This window comes from Endocarpon pusillum, assembly GCF_000464535.1.
Source record: "Endocarpon pusillum Z07020 unplaced genomic scaffold scaffold2776, whole genome shotgun sequence".
NCBI lineage: Eukaryota > Fungi > Ascomycota > Eurotiomycetes > Verrucariales > Verrucariaceae > Endocarpon > Endocarpon pusillum.
The window spans coordinates 120,229-138,713 of NW_006916237.1; the positions used below are offsets into that span (position 1 = coordinate 120,229).

General features: G+C 49.4%; 5 protein-coding genes across 5 annotated transcripts; 1 reads left to right on the top strand and 4 right to left on the bottom strand.

Moving 5' to 3' along the window:
• On the bottom strand, positions 1-1,182 carry EPUS_04986 (Ribosome-interacting GTPase 1; the record flags this gene model as incomplete). Its single annotated transcript, XM_007804104.1, has 2 exons — positions 1-156; positions 220-1,182. 2 exons carry the CDS (start codon positions 1,180-1,182, stop codon positions 1-3), a joined length of 1,119 nt encoding a protein of 372 aa, XP_007802295.1.
• Positions 1,183-3,086: 1,904 nt separating this feature from the next.
• Positions 3,087-5,900, top strand: EPUS_04987 (uncharacterized protein; the record flags this gene model as incomplete). Its single annotated transcript, XM_007804105.1, has 2 exons — positions 3,087-3,529; positions 3,779-5,900. The coding sequence occupies 2 exons, from the start codon at positions 3,087-3,089 to the stop codon at positions 5,898-5,900; spliced, it is 2,565 nt and encodes an 854-aa protein (XP_007802296.1).
• A 2,653-nt stretch (positions 5,901-8,553) lies between these two features.
• Positions 8,554-10,412, bottom strand: EPUS_04988 (uncharacterized protein; the record flags this gene model as incomplete). Its single annotated transcript, XM_007804106.1, has 3 exons — positions 8,554-9,793; positions 9,975-10,195; positions 10,275-10,412. The coding sequence occupies 3 exons, from the start codon at positions 10,410-10,412 to the stop codon at positions 8,554-8,556; spliced, it is 1,599 nt and encodes a 532-aa protein (XP_007802297.1).
• A 770-nt stretch (positions 10,413-11,182) lies between these two features.
• On the bottom strand, positions 11,183-13,773 carry EPUS_04989 (uncharacterized protein; the record flags this gene model as incomplete). Its single annotated transcript, XM_007804107.1, has 3 exons — positions 11,183-12,514; positions 12,563-13,618; positions 13,669-13,773. 3 exons carry the CDS (start codon positions 13,771-13,773, stop codon positions 11,183-11,185), a joined length of 2,493 nt encoding a protein of 830 aa, XP_007802298.1.
• Positions 13,774-16,027: 2,254 nt separating this feature from the next.
• Positions 16,028-18,160, bottom strand: EPUS_04990 (uncharacterized protein; the record flags this gene model as incomplete). The annotated part of the gene is made up of 1 exon (XM_007804108.1): positions 16,028-18,160. The coding sequence occupies one exon, from the start codon at positions 18,158-18,160 to the stop codon at positions 16,028-16,030; it is 2,133 nt and encodes a 710-aa protein (XP_007802299.1).
• Positions 18,161-18,485: the final 325 nt, after the last annotated feature.

The following is an 18,485-nucleotide window of genomic DNA, read 5'->3' on the forward strand; positions in this document are numbered from 1 at the left end:
TCACTTATAAGGGAGCACCATCTCGTCAAACTTACTGATGTCTTCGTCTGCAAGCTCATGCGACAATCCAACTCTCTGAGGCTGATGTTTCACTGAGCGTCCATAAACGATGGCTTGTTTGAACTGCTCCACAATGGTCTTATGGATGGCATTGCACTGGCCACATTCGTCAGCGATCCTGACACTTCCAAACACCTACGAGAAAATTGGTCCACATACGAAATCTTCAACCGTGCACGCATTTTGTCTGAGAACCACCGGCGCGGTATAATCTGGTTGCTTGCCCTTGGGTTTGGTGTAAACACGTTTCAGTTTGAGCTTTTCCCACATCTGCTCAAGTAGCTCGTCAATATTCCACCCATGCTCAGAGCTAATCGGACAGGCATTTGGAATGCGATAGAGGAGGTCAAGCTCCTCGATGGAGATTGCGTCGATCTTGTTAAGAGCATATATCACTGGGATGTAGCTTCGACTCTTCGCTTCGAGGACGTCTATGAGATCATCGATAGTGGCATCACATCTGATCGCAATATCGGCTGAGGCAATTCGATACTCGTTCATGACTGCCTTGATTTCGTCGTGGTCTATATGCGTCAAGGGAACAGTGCTGGTGATGGCTAAGCCGCCCTTGTCCTTCTTCTTGAACACGATATTCGGCGGCTCTTTGTTTATACGGATGCCGAAACCTTCAAGTTCGTTCTCGATGACTTTCTTATCCGTCAGAGGTTTGTTGACGTCCAACACAATAAAAATCAAATGACATGTCTTTGCTACCGCGATGACTTGACGACCTCGCCCTTTTCCGTCTTTTGCGCCCTGAATAATACCAGGCAGATCCAGCATTTGTATAGCCGCTCCATTGTACAAGACTTGTCCTGGGACTGTGGTCAAGGTTGTGAACTCGTAGGCCGCTGCTTCGGAGTGTTGTCCGGTCAGCTTGCTCATCAACGTACTCTTTCCCACAGAGGGAAAGCCGATGAAGCCCACCGAGGCCACACCGGTTCTGGCAACATCAAAGCCAGATCCTCCTCCACCTCCACTAGAAGTAGGGGTGAGCAGTTCTCGTTTTAATTTTGCAAGTTTTGCTTTGAGTTGTCCCAGGTGAAATGACGTGGCCTTATTTTTCTGCGTCTTTGCCATTTCACTTTCAATTTCCTTGATCTTGTCCACTGTAGTCGCCATGATGATAGAGGTATGACGACAAGCGTGCAAAGGCGATGGTTCGATCGAGGAGGAGGTAGAGTTGGGGGGCTGACGCAAAGAGAAGGTGGGGAAGGTGAGTAGGTGAAGGTCAGATCGGAAATTGACGTTTCGTATCTAGGGTGCTGAGATTTGCGAAAATGCTGATAGAGTCTGGTTCTGTCTGTGAGGTAATCGGTCATTCGTGGATATCAACATGAATATTTACGATAATCCGGAGTATTTAAGACTGGAATCGGTAGAATTTGGAGGGGCAGCCACCTAGCCGCAGATGCCACAACTCAATCGGAGAGAACATGAAATATAAGTATGTACTCCGTATACCCTCTGAAAGCCATATTCGCAGCGCTTTCATCTTGAACATGCTTCATTTGGTCAGGTTCCTGTCCACAGATATTGGAATCTCTATTGGCGCTGCTTCTCTATTCGTCATTCATGTTACGCCTTGAAGATGAAGCCAGTTCCGAGCTTTGTGACTTGTACCTCTGCGGAATGTACGGAGTACATTGCTAAGCAGCGGCTTTCCGGGTCTCTGGGGGGCTTTGAGGCCACCGTTCAGCTTCATCCTAACGTACAGGCATCGGAAAAGGGCAGAACTTCATAGAGACCATCAGTGAACAGGGCTTCAGCCTTTAGATGGCAAAGATACAATGTTTCTGGTACAAGCGGTCAAGTTCTCAGAATCATGTCATCTGACACAGCGACAACAGAAAACTACAGGCCAGGGGTTATCTTGAGTGTGATTGATGACCAGTTGGGCTTCAGGATATGGAGAAGACGTCAGACAATGGAGCTTCTGTTGCATGGCATTTCTACGATTTCCATCTGCTGCAGACTCTAGCACTTCCTCTGCATGATATGGAAGCGGGAAGGGAAAGCCAGACCAAGCAAGGAGGACTTCCATTGGAGTGGAGTACCATCATTGGACAAAAAGCATCTGGATGCTGGGTGCTGGATGCTGGAAAATAGTTTGCTGTAGTGGTGGCACTATAGGTGACTACTGTACGGAGTAGTTACGTCTGTGCTGCATAGGGTGCTTGTCAATACTCCGTAGTATTTATTGCTGCATTTAAGTATTTAGCTTCGACCAAATGTCTAGCCTGTGTTCCAGCTTGAAAGAATCATCTTAGCATTGACTCCCCAGATCAGCCATGCCCATGGACACACTGGTCAAGTTAATGCAGATGACAGTGATGAGAAGTTCCTGTGAAATCATGATTCAACTTCTGCATTGACCTTGTTTCGTCTCCAAATAGTATTGTATTTACCATGATTGCTCCTGACCAAGCCACACACTTGAGATTCTAATTTCTGCTTCAGTGCTCCAAGCTTACACCTTCCACGTTATCATCTTGGTCAACGTCTTGGTCAACTGTGGTATGCTACACCAGAAGATAAGACAGCACTGTTCAACACAACTCAAGAGTCAATGTAGGTAGATGCATTGACCGGCAGGAAGCAGTGTCTGGGACTTTCAAGCAGAAAATCCATTTTACGCCTACACCAGGGACTCTTCACCTTCACAGTCCTGAGTTATCCCTTAACAAATCTGGTTTTGAAAGTCACCAGGTCGTTCTCCTTGAAATCACCTGATCAGCTAACGCAACTGGCGTGTGCTGATTCCAGTGATTGCATTGTGCTCCTGTTTTCACCAGCTTGCTGCACATGACAATCAACTCACTTGTGCCGGCTTTACAGTTTTCTGCTCCAAACCTTTGTTGAACTTTGGCAATCATGTCGAGATATACATCTGCCTAATCGCCCTAGCAGTGGTAATGCCCACGCCAAAAGCAGATCGGCTCAACAGGCTTTTTGAAGGAGACTCACTTCCACCTCTACCAGACCCCACCACTTCGCATATTGCTGACACCGAGATCATCTCCAAAATGCAGCCAGCACACCAACCATGGAAAGTGCCCAAGGTGGCTCAAACCCTGAGAAAGATCACAAGATCTCCGCCCCGTACGGGAAGAGATCTCGATCAGCTTACCAGCTCCGATGACGATGAATACGTTCGTGCTTTCAAAAAACCACCAGCCATCAAACCGGAGACCACTGCAAAATCCAGCAAGAAGACCAGCAGTTTGAGCGGCTACCACTTCAATGAGCAACCAAGGGCTAAGAACAGAGCGAAATCTAGTAGTGACGCCAATGATGGAAAGGATGATGGTGTCTCGAAGGCCGACAGAGAGGGGCACCCGCTTGTCGGACGATTCTGCCCACTGATGCTTGTTACAAAGTTCTGCTATAAGTATATGGATGATCCGAATGACCGTGTCTCAAGACATTTCTTCGCGTCCGGGAAGATCTGGAATAGGACATGGGATATGTGAGTACTCCATTGCTCCTTCCATCCATCCCATGAATCTCCCCACTGAGTGTTTCCATCCTTCTGCGGAACGCCCCAATTGGACACTCCTAGCAGTGTTTATGATCATCTATAGCTTGTGGCCATGGTTGGCTGTGTGGATGATGAAATGTGTTCATGTAGCACTTTCTTGGACAGTTCTCTACCCGTGCCGCCGTCGCTCCAACCTGCAGCGAGCATCTTCAATACTTACCCATTCAATACTTCTAGATATTACATATATCCGCCCGCTTCACTCTTTGCGAAGCCCCTTCTTTTAGTGCCAGAGGTACAGGTACAGGCGTTACTTGACGAGATAAATTCCACGTTCCGCATCTCCATCAAGCTACCACGAGATCCGTTTCTGCTAGCATTCTATCAAGACGGAACACCAGCTCCGACACTTTTAGGTACCTCCCAAAGTCGCGACGCTGTTGGGAAGATGGAACAGGAGATTCCTCCTCCTGCCGAGAACCATGGCGAGTCTCCTCCTGCCGCCAGCCCGCAAATAGAGCGATCTTTTGAGCGTTTCAAAAAGAAGATGGAGCGTGCTGCGGCTGTAGCCAAGAAGAAGAACGCTGCCATTAAGAAGGCCAAAACCAAGGACCGATTAGCAGCGCATGTAAGATCCTGTGAAGCGCTCAGGCGAGGCCAGCGGTATCTAGGTCTTCGCCCAGTTGATCGCAAGGGCGGATTGCCCCTACCTGACCCTTCCCTCTCATGGGACGAACAGCAAAAATTCGAGAGAGAGCAGAAGATCAAACATGGACACATTCTCGAACCACTAGACATCGAGAACCCGGCACCGCATCCTTTCGATCGGGACGTTGTCTTCGTCTCGATTGATGTTGAAGCATTCGAAAGAGACCATAGTCTCATCACTGAAGTGGGCATTAGCACCCTGGACACTGCCGATATCAAATCTCTTGCTCCTAGCCAGGGTGGCGCCAATTGGATGGAGCATATCAGATCCCGGCATTTTCGCATCACAGACCATGAGCATTTGAGGAACACGACCTTCTGCACTGGTAACCCAGAGAAGTTTCAGTTCGGTCGTAGCGAGTTTGTCAGCATGAAGGAGGTTGGGCAACTGGTGGACTCGTGCTTTGCGCCACCATATTCAACTGATTTCGTTCATGATGGGAAGTTTAAGCCCCAAGACAGTACCCGTGTGCAAAGCATGCCACTTCTTGACCAGCTGCAAAGCGTCTCACTAGAGGCAGACAAATCTGCTCAAGAGCGTGTGCCGGGCCAGCAGACTTCGAGCAATGCTGTTGATGGGCAAGGCACAGCGAATGCAGAACAAAAGCTGGCCAAAAAAGCGACTTCTTCTGGCATTATTACATCTCCCGAGGATCGAGAGGCCTCAGAATATGATCTGGACACGACTTCTGTAAGGACGGGTCCAACAGAAGATGCTATCATCTCCCCAACCCCGACCTCTCCTCGACAAAAGACGAAGTACCGCAACATAGTCCTCGTCGGCCACGACCTAGACTCCGACCTCCAATACCTCTCCACTCTCCAATCCAGCATCTTCCACAAACCTCCCATCCCCACTTACCCACAACCCCTCGAACGCGAATCCCGCCTTCGCCAACACATTCTCGAGAGCCTCGACACCGCCCTCCTCTACCAAGTTTGGAAACGCGAAACCAACATCACGAGCCTAGCTAAAGCACTGGTAGGGGTGGAGAGGACGGGGTGGGAATTGCACAATGGCGGGAATGATGCGAGGTATACTATGGAGGTCTTGGTTGGAGTTCTGGTGAGGAGTCGAGTGGAGGAGGGAGACGTAAGCAAGGTGGCTTCATCAGACTGCAAGAGCGGCAATGGTAAAGGTGGTAAGCACTCAGGAGAAATACAAGCAGAAGAAGAGAAACTCGCTCGCACGATACGCGAGAGACAAGAGGCTGTTGAGAAGGAAGAGAGAGAAAATGCCGCGTTGTGGAGACATGCTATTGGGCCGTACGGAGAAGAGGTTGATGAAAAGATATTGCCGGATCCTTACCAGTCCGCTCAGCTTGATGGGACAAGAGACCCAAATCTCGCAGTGCACTCCGCCGCTGATCAATATATCCCAGGCAATGTATCAGCATCAGCATCAGCGTCAGCGTCAGCGTCAGCTTATGCAATTCACACTTCTCATGAGATTGGAGAAGCATACCCCTGGTCATCCTGCCCTCAAGCAAGTCGCGATGGTGGCGAGCCGCGGGGCTTTGAGATGCCAGTACCGAAAGGCGAGAAATGGAAGCCTTCTACGCGGCGGAGGGAGGAGCTGTTGAGGTTACAAGGCGAAGGGGAGATCGGGCCTCCTTGTGATTGGGGTGTTGGTGGCCGGGATGGGTGGTGAGAATCTCGAGAGTCGGTTGTTGATTGAGGTCGGAAACAGGGGAGACTTGGCGCGAAGGGGGACGATGTGCTCATTGCTTACTGCTGCTGCTGCTTCGCGGAGAATCAGCGTGTGGACGGGAAGAAATATGATGAGATGCCTCGCTCGAGCTATGGAGTAGCTCACCCCTGGGAAAGAGGGCTACATATTGCCAACAGTATAAAACCCACGAGAAACGACGCACGATTGACATGTCATAGCATATATAGCACTACATAACATCATACTCAATCCCACAGAGAGTGAGAGGGAGGCAAGTCTGGCCTCTTCCAGACCAACCCTATTCCCTGAAACCTCCCACTCCAGCTCCAGCCAACTACCAGTCCTTCGCGAACCCGTTTACCAAGTACCCACATGCACCAGCACCAGTCAACCATACCGATTTCCTATCCATCATAACTAGTTAGCGCTCATCGCGCCCCATCAAGCGGCTGGCTACGTATGTAGTGTCTCCATGCAGAAATACAGTACGCGTATCGACCCACCCATCATGCCCGCATGCGCACTGCATTGCACGGCACTGCGCGGCACTATACTACGCTACATTAGCTGCTATAGTAGCAGACTAGCGAAGTGAACTACAACTTAGGTAGAATGCTGATGATAAGTAAAGGGGAGGTTGAACCCCGGGTATAGGCTATCTGCTACTACTGTCCAACATAAGCTATTTATCGGTCCGGAGGTCCTCCAAGGGCCGTAGTCTTTTGGTACAACAGCTATTTTACTGTATATAAAGCTACCGGGGGGTGTGCGCTGCTGCCTGGACCTTTTCTTTTCTTTTTTTTTCTTCTCCCCCCCACCCCCAAAAGTTGTGGAGACAATCAGCAACCAAGTACGGGGTGATTCTCGTGGATATTATTGTGATGACAGCGGGTCCTGGTGGCACAATACTTCTAAGGGTTGGTGATGATGGCGCTACGGGGAGCCCGCTGATGTATGCCTGCTTTTCTTTCGTTGCGCATGGGTAAGTTAAGCAACAGTCGCTGCGCTGCCGGAAAAGCTCCATTCGGGACATCCACAAGCTCCTGGGTACATACTTACAACCACAAGGAAAGATTGTCTGAGCAGGACCAGCCTTGAAGCTGGAAGGCCGCGTGCGCCGAGGCAAGGCAAGGCAAGGCAAGGCATGGCATGGCATGTTCTTGCTGAACTTTCACGTAGAACTCGTGTCTTTTGTGAGGCCGGGTTTCTGTGGGAGATTATGAATGAAAATTATTAGCCCAATAGAAAATGGAGTGTTAAGCGCACCAAACAGCAAGAAATGGGCGGGAAGTTCATACAGCATTCTTGGTCTCCGCGGCCTGGCGAATTCGACCTCACACCCCCCCTCCCCTCCTCCGTCCCCCCTCTCCCTTCTATATCGTACAGCGAAAGCGATATCGGGAAGGTGTGGTACGACAGGTTCCTCGTGTCGAACGTGTCATACCAACCTGTCGCTCTTTGCAAACGCCCATCAAGGGATATCGTGAGGACAGCGCATGGTGATGGTAGATCAGGCGCAGGTAAGTCTGACTTGTAATGCTGGCAGTGTCCCGGGGTGGGGATCACAAATTTCATCCTAAACCACGCCGTCTACATAATATGTGCCGGTAGGTTGGGGGTCATGCCGTTTGGCAGTGTCAGACGAAGACTTCTGTAAGACGGTTGTCGTCTGCTCATCATCTTCTCGAATTACTGGAGGGGCAACATTTGCAGTCATTTTCGAGAGCCCTCGCATTCTCCCAATGCCGCTTAGTGACGAAGGATTGCTTGTTGAGTTTTGCATTGACTGGCGGTGACGCCATGGACTTTCTGCTGAAAAAGGTAACCCAATGCTTCAAACACCAAAATGCCAGAAACGTCTCCGAGTCTTTGATGCTCCTTGAGGATTTCGCTCTCGCTCGTTCCAGCCAATTCTTGCAACTTCCCTCCATAATTCGTCTATGCCCTCACCTGTCCATGCTGAGCATTCAATGTATTCCACTGCACCCAGTTTTTGGCATGCTTTTTGTGCCTCATCTTTCGAAATAACATGTTGTGAAGGGTCCTTGACTTTCCTAATTTTGATGGGACCAGACCGACGATCAGCCTGAGCACCCACGAGAATAATCGGTTGTTGAGGCATGTATTGCCGCGCCTCTGCGAGCCACTATCATATACGTGAGCTTAACTTTCCACGGATTTGTAGACGCGGCGAACTCACCTTGGAGAATATGTTACTGAGACTGTCTGAGTTCCAGATTGAAAAACATAAGAGGACTACATGGACGCCATGATAAGAAAAGGGCCGCAGTCGGTCGTAATCTTCCATACCAGAAGTATCATTAATCTCTAGTCGGCACGGCAGTTTAGTACCTTCGAGGTTTTCGAAAATGCCTGGCATCTCAATCGAGAAGCTGTCGTGGATGGTGCAAGAATAGTCGTCATGGCGTTTCCCAGTGCATTTCCGTTGAATTATGCATGTTTTCCCGCTGGCGCTATCTCCGAGCAGGACCACTTTAATAGGAAGTACTAGAGCCGCTGGGATGCTTTGGGGCTTCCCTGGTTCGGTGGTTACAGTACCGTGACCCGAGTCCTGCCCTATATCGTGACTACTGTGAATTGGTGGCTGAGTCAATAACTGAGAGCCTGACTCTCATGGATTTTCGAAGTTCACGGGATTAGATTCTCGCTGGTCTGGTCGGATCACCGACGTTTGCGGTTCGCAGTCTCGTTTATTCAATGTTGGCAGCTGGCTTGCCTTGTTGGTATGGGTGGGCGAATACGGAGGCTCTCGTGAATCGTTCAAATATTGCTGAAACCGGCGCCTGTGCACCGCCAGTTCATTCTGAAGATCGGACATCGTTGCTCTTTCAAATGTGCCCTGACTGGACTCCCAAAAAGTACGTAAGCCATCTGAATCCACCAAATTGAGTTGTGCCAGGATATTTAAAACTGTGCTATGCAAGAAGACCATTGTGGTCCCACAGTCGGCTCGAAGAACTCTAGGGATTGTAGCTTCTCGAATATTAGTGTTATCCTGTAAGATGGAGAAGACCTTTTGTAGTGAGCTGACTTCGTTCATGAGGTGTCTGGCCTCGCCTGGTGCATCCCAGGTACTGAGACGAGAATGCTTGGTGACCTCCCAGGTCTTACATGCAGCTTGTAGAAGATCCATTACGCTGACTGTGGGTTTGACATGATGTGAATTACCTATTTCTTCACGTGATGTTGTATGTGAGAGACCCTTAGGTTTTGCATCTCCATTATCTTCATCGTCTTCTTGAGCCACGATCTCTCCATCCTGAGGGTAGGTTGCACTATGTTCACTAAGAGTTGTCGGAGCTGTAGTGTTCTCTGCATTGCTGCCAGTAATCTCTTGTATGGTACGGGTAGACCCTTTGTCCTGATCCCAGCTGCGCGCCGTTTTAGGCTCCTCCCGTAATGCGGATTTGCCTACGTTGTCCGTGCCCTTTGTAGCAGTGATAACGTGCTCTGATCTTTCCCCAAGCTTTTCTAAATCAGCGCGTTTGCGATACTCGCTGACTTCGCCTGTGGTCAACGAAGCTTCCTCCTCTGGTAACACCAGGCAGGCATTAGCCACTGCAGCGTGGCGTTTACTGGAGCTCACCCCGCTTGTCGACCAATAGATATTGGTTAATGCCCTCCGATACGCCCGAGAGTCCAGTATTTCATCATCGAAATCAAAACGCGTATCTGTGATGATGGATGAAAGCTCGAAGACAGAGTCCTGTTCGCCGCAGACGACCTCAGGCGGACGTTGTGCTGGATCGCCGTGTTGGCTTTCCTGCCATAGTGATCGCGCTCTGCTTGCAATTTGCTTGAGAATGTTATGGTTCTCTTGCACGGCTTTTTTGAGATCTGATATTGATTCACTAAGATATGTCAAAGACTACCGAGGGCCACCCCGTTGTGCTTGCCAAGTTCTGGCCTGATATTAAAAAGCAAAAGATTGAAAGCCGTTGGATAGGAAGAGTGGCTGATTGTACGAGAGAATATTTGATGCTGATGAGTAGGAAGGAATCCTGGGAAGAGAAAAATTGATAAAAGACTCACGTCTGATATGTATTTAGTAACAGAGTGATGGCAAGTAGTTGGCCCCGAATCTGCTGCAACAATTCTTTCAGTCTCTCGTTTTCAACCAGATATTTGAGCTTTCTCGGCTCAAGAGCGTTAGTATCGATAAATCCTCCCTGCACAAGTTTTCTGAGCTCTTCATCGAGGACGGACAGTGTCAGAGCACATCCAAGGAGGGCCGTATCGAAGGCCTCCGTCACCTGTGGTCAATCTCGATCCTAGTGTTTGAACATCGGCGAGCATCATGCTCTGTAGATGAGCGAGCGATGTGTGGACCACAGTGCACTCAGAGGCAATAGAACAGAGAATGAATTCCGCATCTTTGTAGTCGCCTCGGATGTCGTGTATGACCTTAACCACCCTGGCCGCAATGACCAGCAGTGACGAAACGGACACTGTGACTGATAGTGGATCCATGAAAAACGTCGGAAATACAGGCCTCCAAAAAATTCCATCTTGCTCGTCTTAGCATTTATTTTGCATCCTTGCGCTCAAGGCCGGGAGCCGCTACACCTATCGCTCGACGGTGTTAATCGGGGGTTATGTAAGGCTTTTTGGGCACCAAGGAGGTTGGCTGCTAAAAGATACGTAACATGACATACGTTAATTACGAAGAAGAGTTAAGAAGATGCTGAAAGCAGCATCAAATAGCACCTAGTTCCTCTTCCTTTTTACCAGCTTTCATGGATTCTCGGTAGTACCACCAGCCTAACTATTAACTTAGCACCTGAGATTAATCTGGGCCTATGTACTGGACAGCTAGCTTTCTGACTGATCTGGTCTGGTCTGGTCGTACACGTATGTTTGTGTGTGTACTGTCAGCCTCTGTCAGCTTCGCAGGCCATGCCGCATCAAGCCGTTCTCCGTAGCAATTCATAATCTATAGCCAGTACATCGACAGATGGGATTGGCTCAATCTCCTCCTCCCGTCCAAGTGTTTTTGTGTGCTCGGTACAGCAATCCCTCCATTCATTTATCCGTTAGATTTGCGTCTGATTCTGACTCTGACAGTGAGACCGAAGTGCCTGTGGATAGAGCTGCTGCACCAAGAAAAACAACGGGTTCAACCACATCTCTGGTATTTCATTCAGACTCTCATCTGATCAGACAACTGTGTCATCTACACCCAACACGCGTTCGTTCAAAGCCGAACAACTTTCCCATTGCAAACAACGTTCCTGGCTCAATCAAGAACTCGCTCTTGCAGCCGCTGCCGCACCACTCCCGGCCCCGATATGGCTTTCCTGCCGCTGCGTAAACCCCTGTGACTGCCCCTGCAGCGATTGCTGCCGCCGCCGCCGCTGCTGCTGTTGCTGTTGCTGTCTCGGCTGACTGAAGCTCGACAAAGAATTGAAACTGCCAATTGGTTGAAAACCCTTGGCGAGATCGAATCCAACTCCAACCCCGGCACCCCCGATTTCTCCTTCGTCATCATCTTCTCTGTCGTTGTCAAGGTATTCGTGGTCTGCGCCTATAATGTGATGACCACTATGACTAGTACTGGCGATACCAAGACCATTCACACTGTCGCTATTTATGTTCGTGTTCATACTGGCCTCGTGCTCGCGCTTCACTCCTCCAGCACCTATAATACCACCACTACCGAGTCTTGTGGCAGAATTTGAGATCCTTTTACTCGGACTCGCGCCGGGTCCGTCCATAGGCGGTGGACTCGAGCTCATCACGTCTCTGTCGTCGTCTACATCACCATCCCCACCACCAGATTGATGATGCTTGACAGGACTCATATCAAGAACAGTGGGGCCAGCAGGCGTGCTGCCTAGAAATGCCGGTCCACCAGATGACATGAGCCCACGCCAGAAGATACCGTGAGGACCTGCGGGACTGGAGTCGGGCGGCATGAATTTACTCGGGGCGACCAAAGTGGACGGAGGGGCAAGACGAATATTTTGCAGTTTGCGGGGGGCTGGAGTGATAATATTGGTGTGGTTTGGGTGAAATGGAGTATCGAGATAGGAAGAGGATAAAGTAGGATTGCTTGGTGGGTGTGCTTCATTGTTGCTTGCGGTCCTAGATGGAGAGTGCTGAGACTGTTGTGGATGTGACATGGATATTGTGGGAGGAAGGCTGTAATGTGGTTGCTTGGGTGGTGACACTACAGTGTTATGACGAAGCGGGAGAGGAGAGTCGATGGTGTCAAGGTCAGGGTCTGGTGCAGTGGTTTGTGTATTTGTTCGTGGTCGACGTTCGGGGGTCATTGCATGGACCTGTTGATTTGTGTTGACAGCGGGAAATTGCGAGACATAGCTACTATCGTAACCAAGATTCTGGCCATTTGCACCTCGAAATTCAGGCGCTACACCTTTGGAGGATCCTGGAGCTGCAGGTGAAGTTGGCGCAGATGAAGATGACGGAAACCCCTTCTTGGCCTGCTTCCTGAGGTATTCTTGTCGAAACTCTGGTGCAATCTGCCACTTCATGCCTTTGCCAGGTTCGTCTGTGCGGCGTGGGACTTTCTGAAAAGCTTTGTTCAAAGAAAGGTTATGGCGAATAGAGTTCTACATGTTGTCAGTCATAGCCAGAAAGGGCGAAACACTCGAACTTACTTGCCAGCCACTATTTGAGTGACGATAGAAAGCATATTTATCTGAAATCCAGGCGTATATGTTGCTTAAAGTCAACTTTTCCTCCTCATTCGAAAAGATGGCCTGCGCAATCATTGTAGCATAACTGAATGGCGGCTTCAAATCCTTAGCCGCGTCCTGGCTGTAGTCGATATCTTGAGTGCTCTCCATCATCATTCCTCGGTTGTACATTGGCGATTGAGGTGGCCTGCTATCAAAGACACCTCTCTGTCCTCGACCGTCCTTCTGTGTCGGTGGGGGAGTTACCGCTCTTTTGAAGTATGGAGGAGCCGGCGCCAATGGTTGGTGATTGGCAGTCATGGGGTAGAGGCTTCCAGCTGGAAGGTTGGTAGACTGAGCCGGAGGATGAGCATGCTGTGATGCAGCCCAATCCTCACCACCCGAAGCCGCCATTTTAGCTTTCTCGACAAAAGATGGCTCGATGATGGCTTTGTCACCCGGGGTGACCCACATCATCTGTGTGCCCGCGATCTCCATAATGTCTCCTGAAGTAAGCTGATGACTCTCACCACGCTTAAGCAGATTATGGTTGACCCTAACACCATTCCTTCCGTCAACCCTTAGATGCCATCCTCCATTTTCAGGATAATCGGCGTCATAAAAGACACAAGCATGATGTCGCGACACGTATTTGCTGGGTCCTAGATCGATATGAATAGGTAAGGAGTCTTTCATGTCCGCCAGAGGGCTCGACGGAGCTATAGGTGGCGCATCAGCATCCTTGTCAGGAGGTCTCCCTATGTTGACATTCTGTCCAAGCACGAAGTACGTCCAGTCTCTCCCGGCTATCTTTGCGTATGCTGTCACCTTTTTTTCTTCGTCGATCTTTTCGTTGGCATGATCGCTCACTACCGCCACCGGATGAGACGCGACTTGAAGATATGAGATGACTGAATCAATGAGGTCTTTGTCGCCCACATTTTCACCTTCGCCTGTGGAAATATCGGACTGGTCGTTTGGAAGAATTGGCTCTGGTGAGATCCTGGGCTGCCTCTGAGACACACGAGTCCCGTTGGTCTATTCATGCGTCAGTACTTTCAAACCAAGCGTTCCGGATAAGGTTGTACTCTTCTCTTTTTCGCAGAAGGCCCTGTTGGTGAAGAATCTGGCGGGTCTAATTCAGATGTTTCATTCGGTCCTCTCCGACGAGGTTTTCGCTTCCCCGGCGCCATGACTTTGTGCTGCGCAGAGCGCGAATGTACTCAAACACCTAGAAGAGGAAAATCAGCGCATTGCATATGCAGGCGGAAGACGCGGAAGGTAGATATCAATAACAAGATCGCCACTCGAAACCTCCAATCGCTGTGACTTCATGCGGCATAAATTTGCAGATTACAGTGGTGACTGACCTTGCGAAATAAGGTACACTTCGTAGCAGATTCGCGCAATGCCTTGTTCAGCGAACACAGATTGCGAAAAAGAGGTAAGCTATGGCCGCATGTTTGATTGTCGATAAGGCAAGAGATCTGCGGATCGAAGGTGATTTGGTGGCTTGCAAACGCTTTAGGCAGTACGGAGTAAATACGGAATATTCGCGTGCCTGGTTATCGCTACATTTCACGCGTTTGCCGGACAAGAGACCACCGCCTGAGAGTTGAGAAGTTCGCTGCAATTGAAGTATGGTTTCTGATGCTGTAGACCAGATTGACAATTCAGACACTGGCGAGTGGATACTCATCTAAAAAATCCGAAGAAGCTGAAGGATGACGACACCCGATCCTCCTCAAGTAGTGGTGCAGAAGGATCTTCACTACGGAGGGTAGGCCACTCTAATAGAATAGTCGATGGAACATAACCACTTCGAAGACGCCCCTAAGTTAGTGCACAATTACAAGATTAATAGATAGCTAGCTACTTTCCGTATATTCTTAATGTACATTGAAGTCGGACGAGCTGTTGCTGTTTCTTTCGAAAGTTTAACTCGGCTGCTTGCGTAAAAGTATAAATAATTTTTACCAGAAACTTACTGTGATCAGCGGGTATAGCTCAGTTGGTAAATCATCTCAATTATAATTTTGAGAAATCCCAGCTAATCTTGGGTAGGGAGAGCGTCAGGTACTTAGCACTGATCACTTGAATTCTCCATTCACTAATAATTAAACAGACTGAAGTTCAAGTCAGCCATTTAATCTGAAGGTCATGTGTTCGATCCACATTAGCCGCATTTTTTTGTGTTTTATGTTTGTATTACTACAAATTTATATAGATATCTGCACTTCAGTACCAATTTGCCCCTGATCCCGTTGTGCTATTTAGCCATTTTGTTCCTGTAAACTTCTTTATCCCGTTGTTCAATCCATCCAAGCCCGTGTTTTAGGCGAGATAATGCCTCCCTGGGCTTCTCATATACGATTTGCTCACCAACCTTGAGTACTGGACCTAGTTCTGAAAACTGAATAATGGTAGGTTTTTAAGATGCCTGTACTGCAAGGAAAATATTGTGGCCTTTCTCCGGTGGCAACGTGAGCCGATCCAAAGAAAAAGAAATTCGAATGTTTCCTCTAGATTTAACCTTTACAGTGTGGCCGTCCCAGTATTCTCTGAGCACAAGCCCGAACCGTCGCGCATTGAGCCTGCGGTTCCGAACAGTCCATGCTGCCAATCTTTCCGATTAGCAGTTGGCGGTTGGCGGTTCGCAGGCGGCCATTAATCTCATCACGTATAGTTCCCAAGACAGAACTTCCCCTTTCTAGTAATGCAGCTGGGTCTTCTTTCAAGAATCCACGAGCACATGTCTGAAAGCTGCACTCGTACCCTTCCTTGTCCAATCTCCTCTGGAGATCTTTCCCTTCTTCACATATTGTCATGGTTCTTTTAGAAGGGGCGGATCCAGGGACGCCCCTCCGATGTGAAGCCTGCTTTTGCACAAAGACGGTGGGTTCGCAGTCTTCGCCCACAATTCACAGGAAAAGGTTTAGAGTGGCGTCTTTGGGAGTCGATATTCGTCCAGAGACATTCGGATGAAAGAAGCTTGCCGACGGGTGACCTATGTATGCCGTGTTGCGTCAAAGGTTCTTCTGGTCTGAAGTCGAGATCGAACGTGAGGGTCAAGTTCGATGTAACAGCAAGCTCGATGCATCGGACCCTACTTGATAGAGTTTGACGGGAGCAATTTTTTGCATAGGCTCCTGAGATATATTGTACGCATGCACGTGTACATCATCTATTGGCATCACCAAGTGGGAGCTCAACTGCTTCGAAAACGTTCTCAGTTTCAGATCTCGACTTTCTATCCACCCCATTGTTCTAATTTGTCTGTAAAGCCCACCACCACAAGCGCGCGCGCTATTGACCAACACTATCGAGGAAGACATTGCCTGTAACTCTAGATGATACACCATGCTCTGGACGCCTTGCTCTAATATCGCTTGAATCTGATCCACAATGTATAGGAAGCACATAAGCCATACCTGCGCCGGGCAATCATTATGCCTCCAGCATCTCAACACCATCCAACCCATGCCCAAAATCCATAATTACAACCCTTCCATCCTGACTCGTGCAAACGATCTTCCGGTAGTCACTCTTGGCCGCCAACATCCAGCTTGTCGTCCATCCTTGGAAGTTGATCTTGAGCCCTCCGTCACCCGTGTCTCTGCCCCTCCGGCTATCCCACACTTTGACAGACATGTCATAGCTGCCACTTACAACGCGATTGTTGCTGGAGTCAAGATGAAGGGATCGAACAAGACCCTTGTGACCAATAAGTTCCCGCACCAGATCGCCAGTACTGGTGTCGTATTCGTAGATGACCTGATCGTTTCCTCCTGCGAGTATGGAACGTCCGTCCTCGGAGAATTCGACACAAGCAAGACCTCGATCTTTGGATGAGAACTCTTTGACACACAACCCATCCGTCAAGTTCCATAGTTTCGCCATACCATCTCCTGAAGCACTGGCTAACAGGTTACCGCGCATCTGCACCGCGTTCACCGGGCCACGATGACCTGTGAGTTTCTTGATCAATTCACCAGAGTGCCTGTCCCAAACGCAGATAGTGGTATCCTTCGAGCAAGTCACAATATGCTGTTCATCAATGCAGACATCCAGAACGCCTGCCTTGTGACCTCGAAGTCTACACAAAGGCTTGTAGTTCTCTCTGATGGACCAGATAATGGCTGTGTGGTCGGACGAGCCGGTCACCATGATGTCTTCGTCAAATTGCAGACAGAGGATGGATGCATCGTGGTAGTCATGCGGTGCAAATCCACCAGAAGGATCCATAGAGCTAGTGTTCAGAATATGGAAGGCACCGGGTGGTGAAAGAGATGCTGTGTCAGAGATCGAGGCACTCCTTGATGCCTGGCTAGGCGGCCCAATCTTTCGGATGCACTGGAAGCTATGAGTGTCCCAGACGCGGATCGTGCGATCCCTTGAACCAGTGATGATCTTGTGCTCATCGAACTGCACACAATACACACTGTCCTTATGGCCATTGAGATAGATCGCAGCAGCTTCCCCTTGCGCCCATCGCTGGTCGATTTTGCGTCGAACGACATACATTTTTTGCCAATCCTGATCAGACACCCCCTTACCCACACCTTTCGCTGACTGAGGGCAATGCCGAGCTGGGTAATGTTTCCATCCTGCTGTATTGTACTCCCGATGGAATACATAGCGCCATACATGGCGTGACTTAGCTTTGTACCTCCATTCCCGAGACACCCGTTCGGCTCGGAGAAGGGTTTGCGGATCAAGGTAGCAGAATATCTGTTCTATAATTTCCAAGGGCAGCACCCTCGCAGGGTCTAGACGAATGACATCAACACCACTATGGACCGATTCTCGCCGATCCTGTACGTCAATGCCAATACCGCTCTCTGAGTCACGCGTCAACTTGAGATCCGACAGTCGGGGCATTTCTGGATGGAAGCCCGGTAACTGTTTTTGGTAGTAATGTAGAGCTTCATTCTGTGCTGCAGCTGCAGCTCTTGCAGCAGCACCCGTGTGCATATCGAATGGCAACAACGGGGGACCTCGGGTGGGAACAGGAAGAGGTGGCGTGAAGCTGTAGCTGGGAGGGTCAACCTCAGGATACAGATTGAACACTGGAAGGGACGGGCGTCGTCTCACGGCCGAGTGACTCCGAAACCATTTTGAAGGCTTCTCTTTGCCCTGCAATGTGTGCAGAGGTGAAGGGTCTGATGACATGGTAGCGGCGTGTGACACGTTCGATGCATTCACTTTATTTCTGCCACACCTCGGACGCAATGATACAGACATTCGGCGACCAAGCGACTGGAGACCCTGTTTAAATGAACAAAGATGGAGACTAGGCGACCGACGTGGGGGTGTTGTTTGTATATGGGCCATGAATGGATTGTTTGTTGTGGTCTCCAAGTAGGCCCGGGTTTCCATCTGGTCGCAGTCCAAGTATTGGCTGATAGGCCGCTCTTTCCACTTTGTTCTCTTGTATTCCAGCTTAATTTGTGGTAAAGCATCTGGAACATCTGGATCGCAGTAGGCATCATTGTCGTGCGAGGTAATTGGGCGTCGTTTGCACATGAGGGAAGTCTGCCTGCGGGGCGCGAGGAACGCTGAAGACTCGGAAGGGGACATGATGATTGGAAGGCCCAGGTGCGAGATGTGGTCAGTCTGAAGCCTTTTTGAAACGATTGTGGTCTTCTTAACCAGAAGCTGACTGCATTGGTGGAAGAGATTTTTTTGAATTCCAGATCCAAAATCAAGCTGCAAGGGTTGTTCTATGTAAGGTGACGCAGCATGATCGACAGGGAATGGAAAAGTCGTCAGTCATAAAGCTTAGCAGAAATTGCCATGAACGATGGTGAAGGCTCTAATATGATAAGTCGACAGGACGAACGAGAGACAGATTGACGATACAAAAGAGGGGACCTCCGGAATATGGCAGCCAGATGTGCATGTT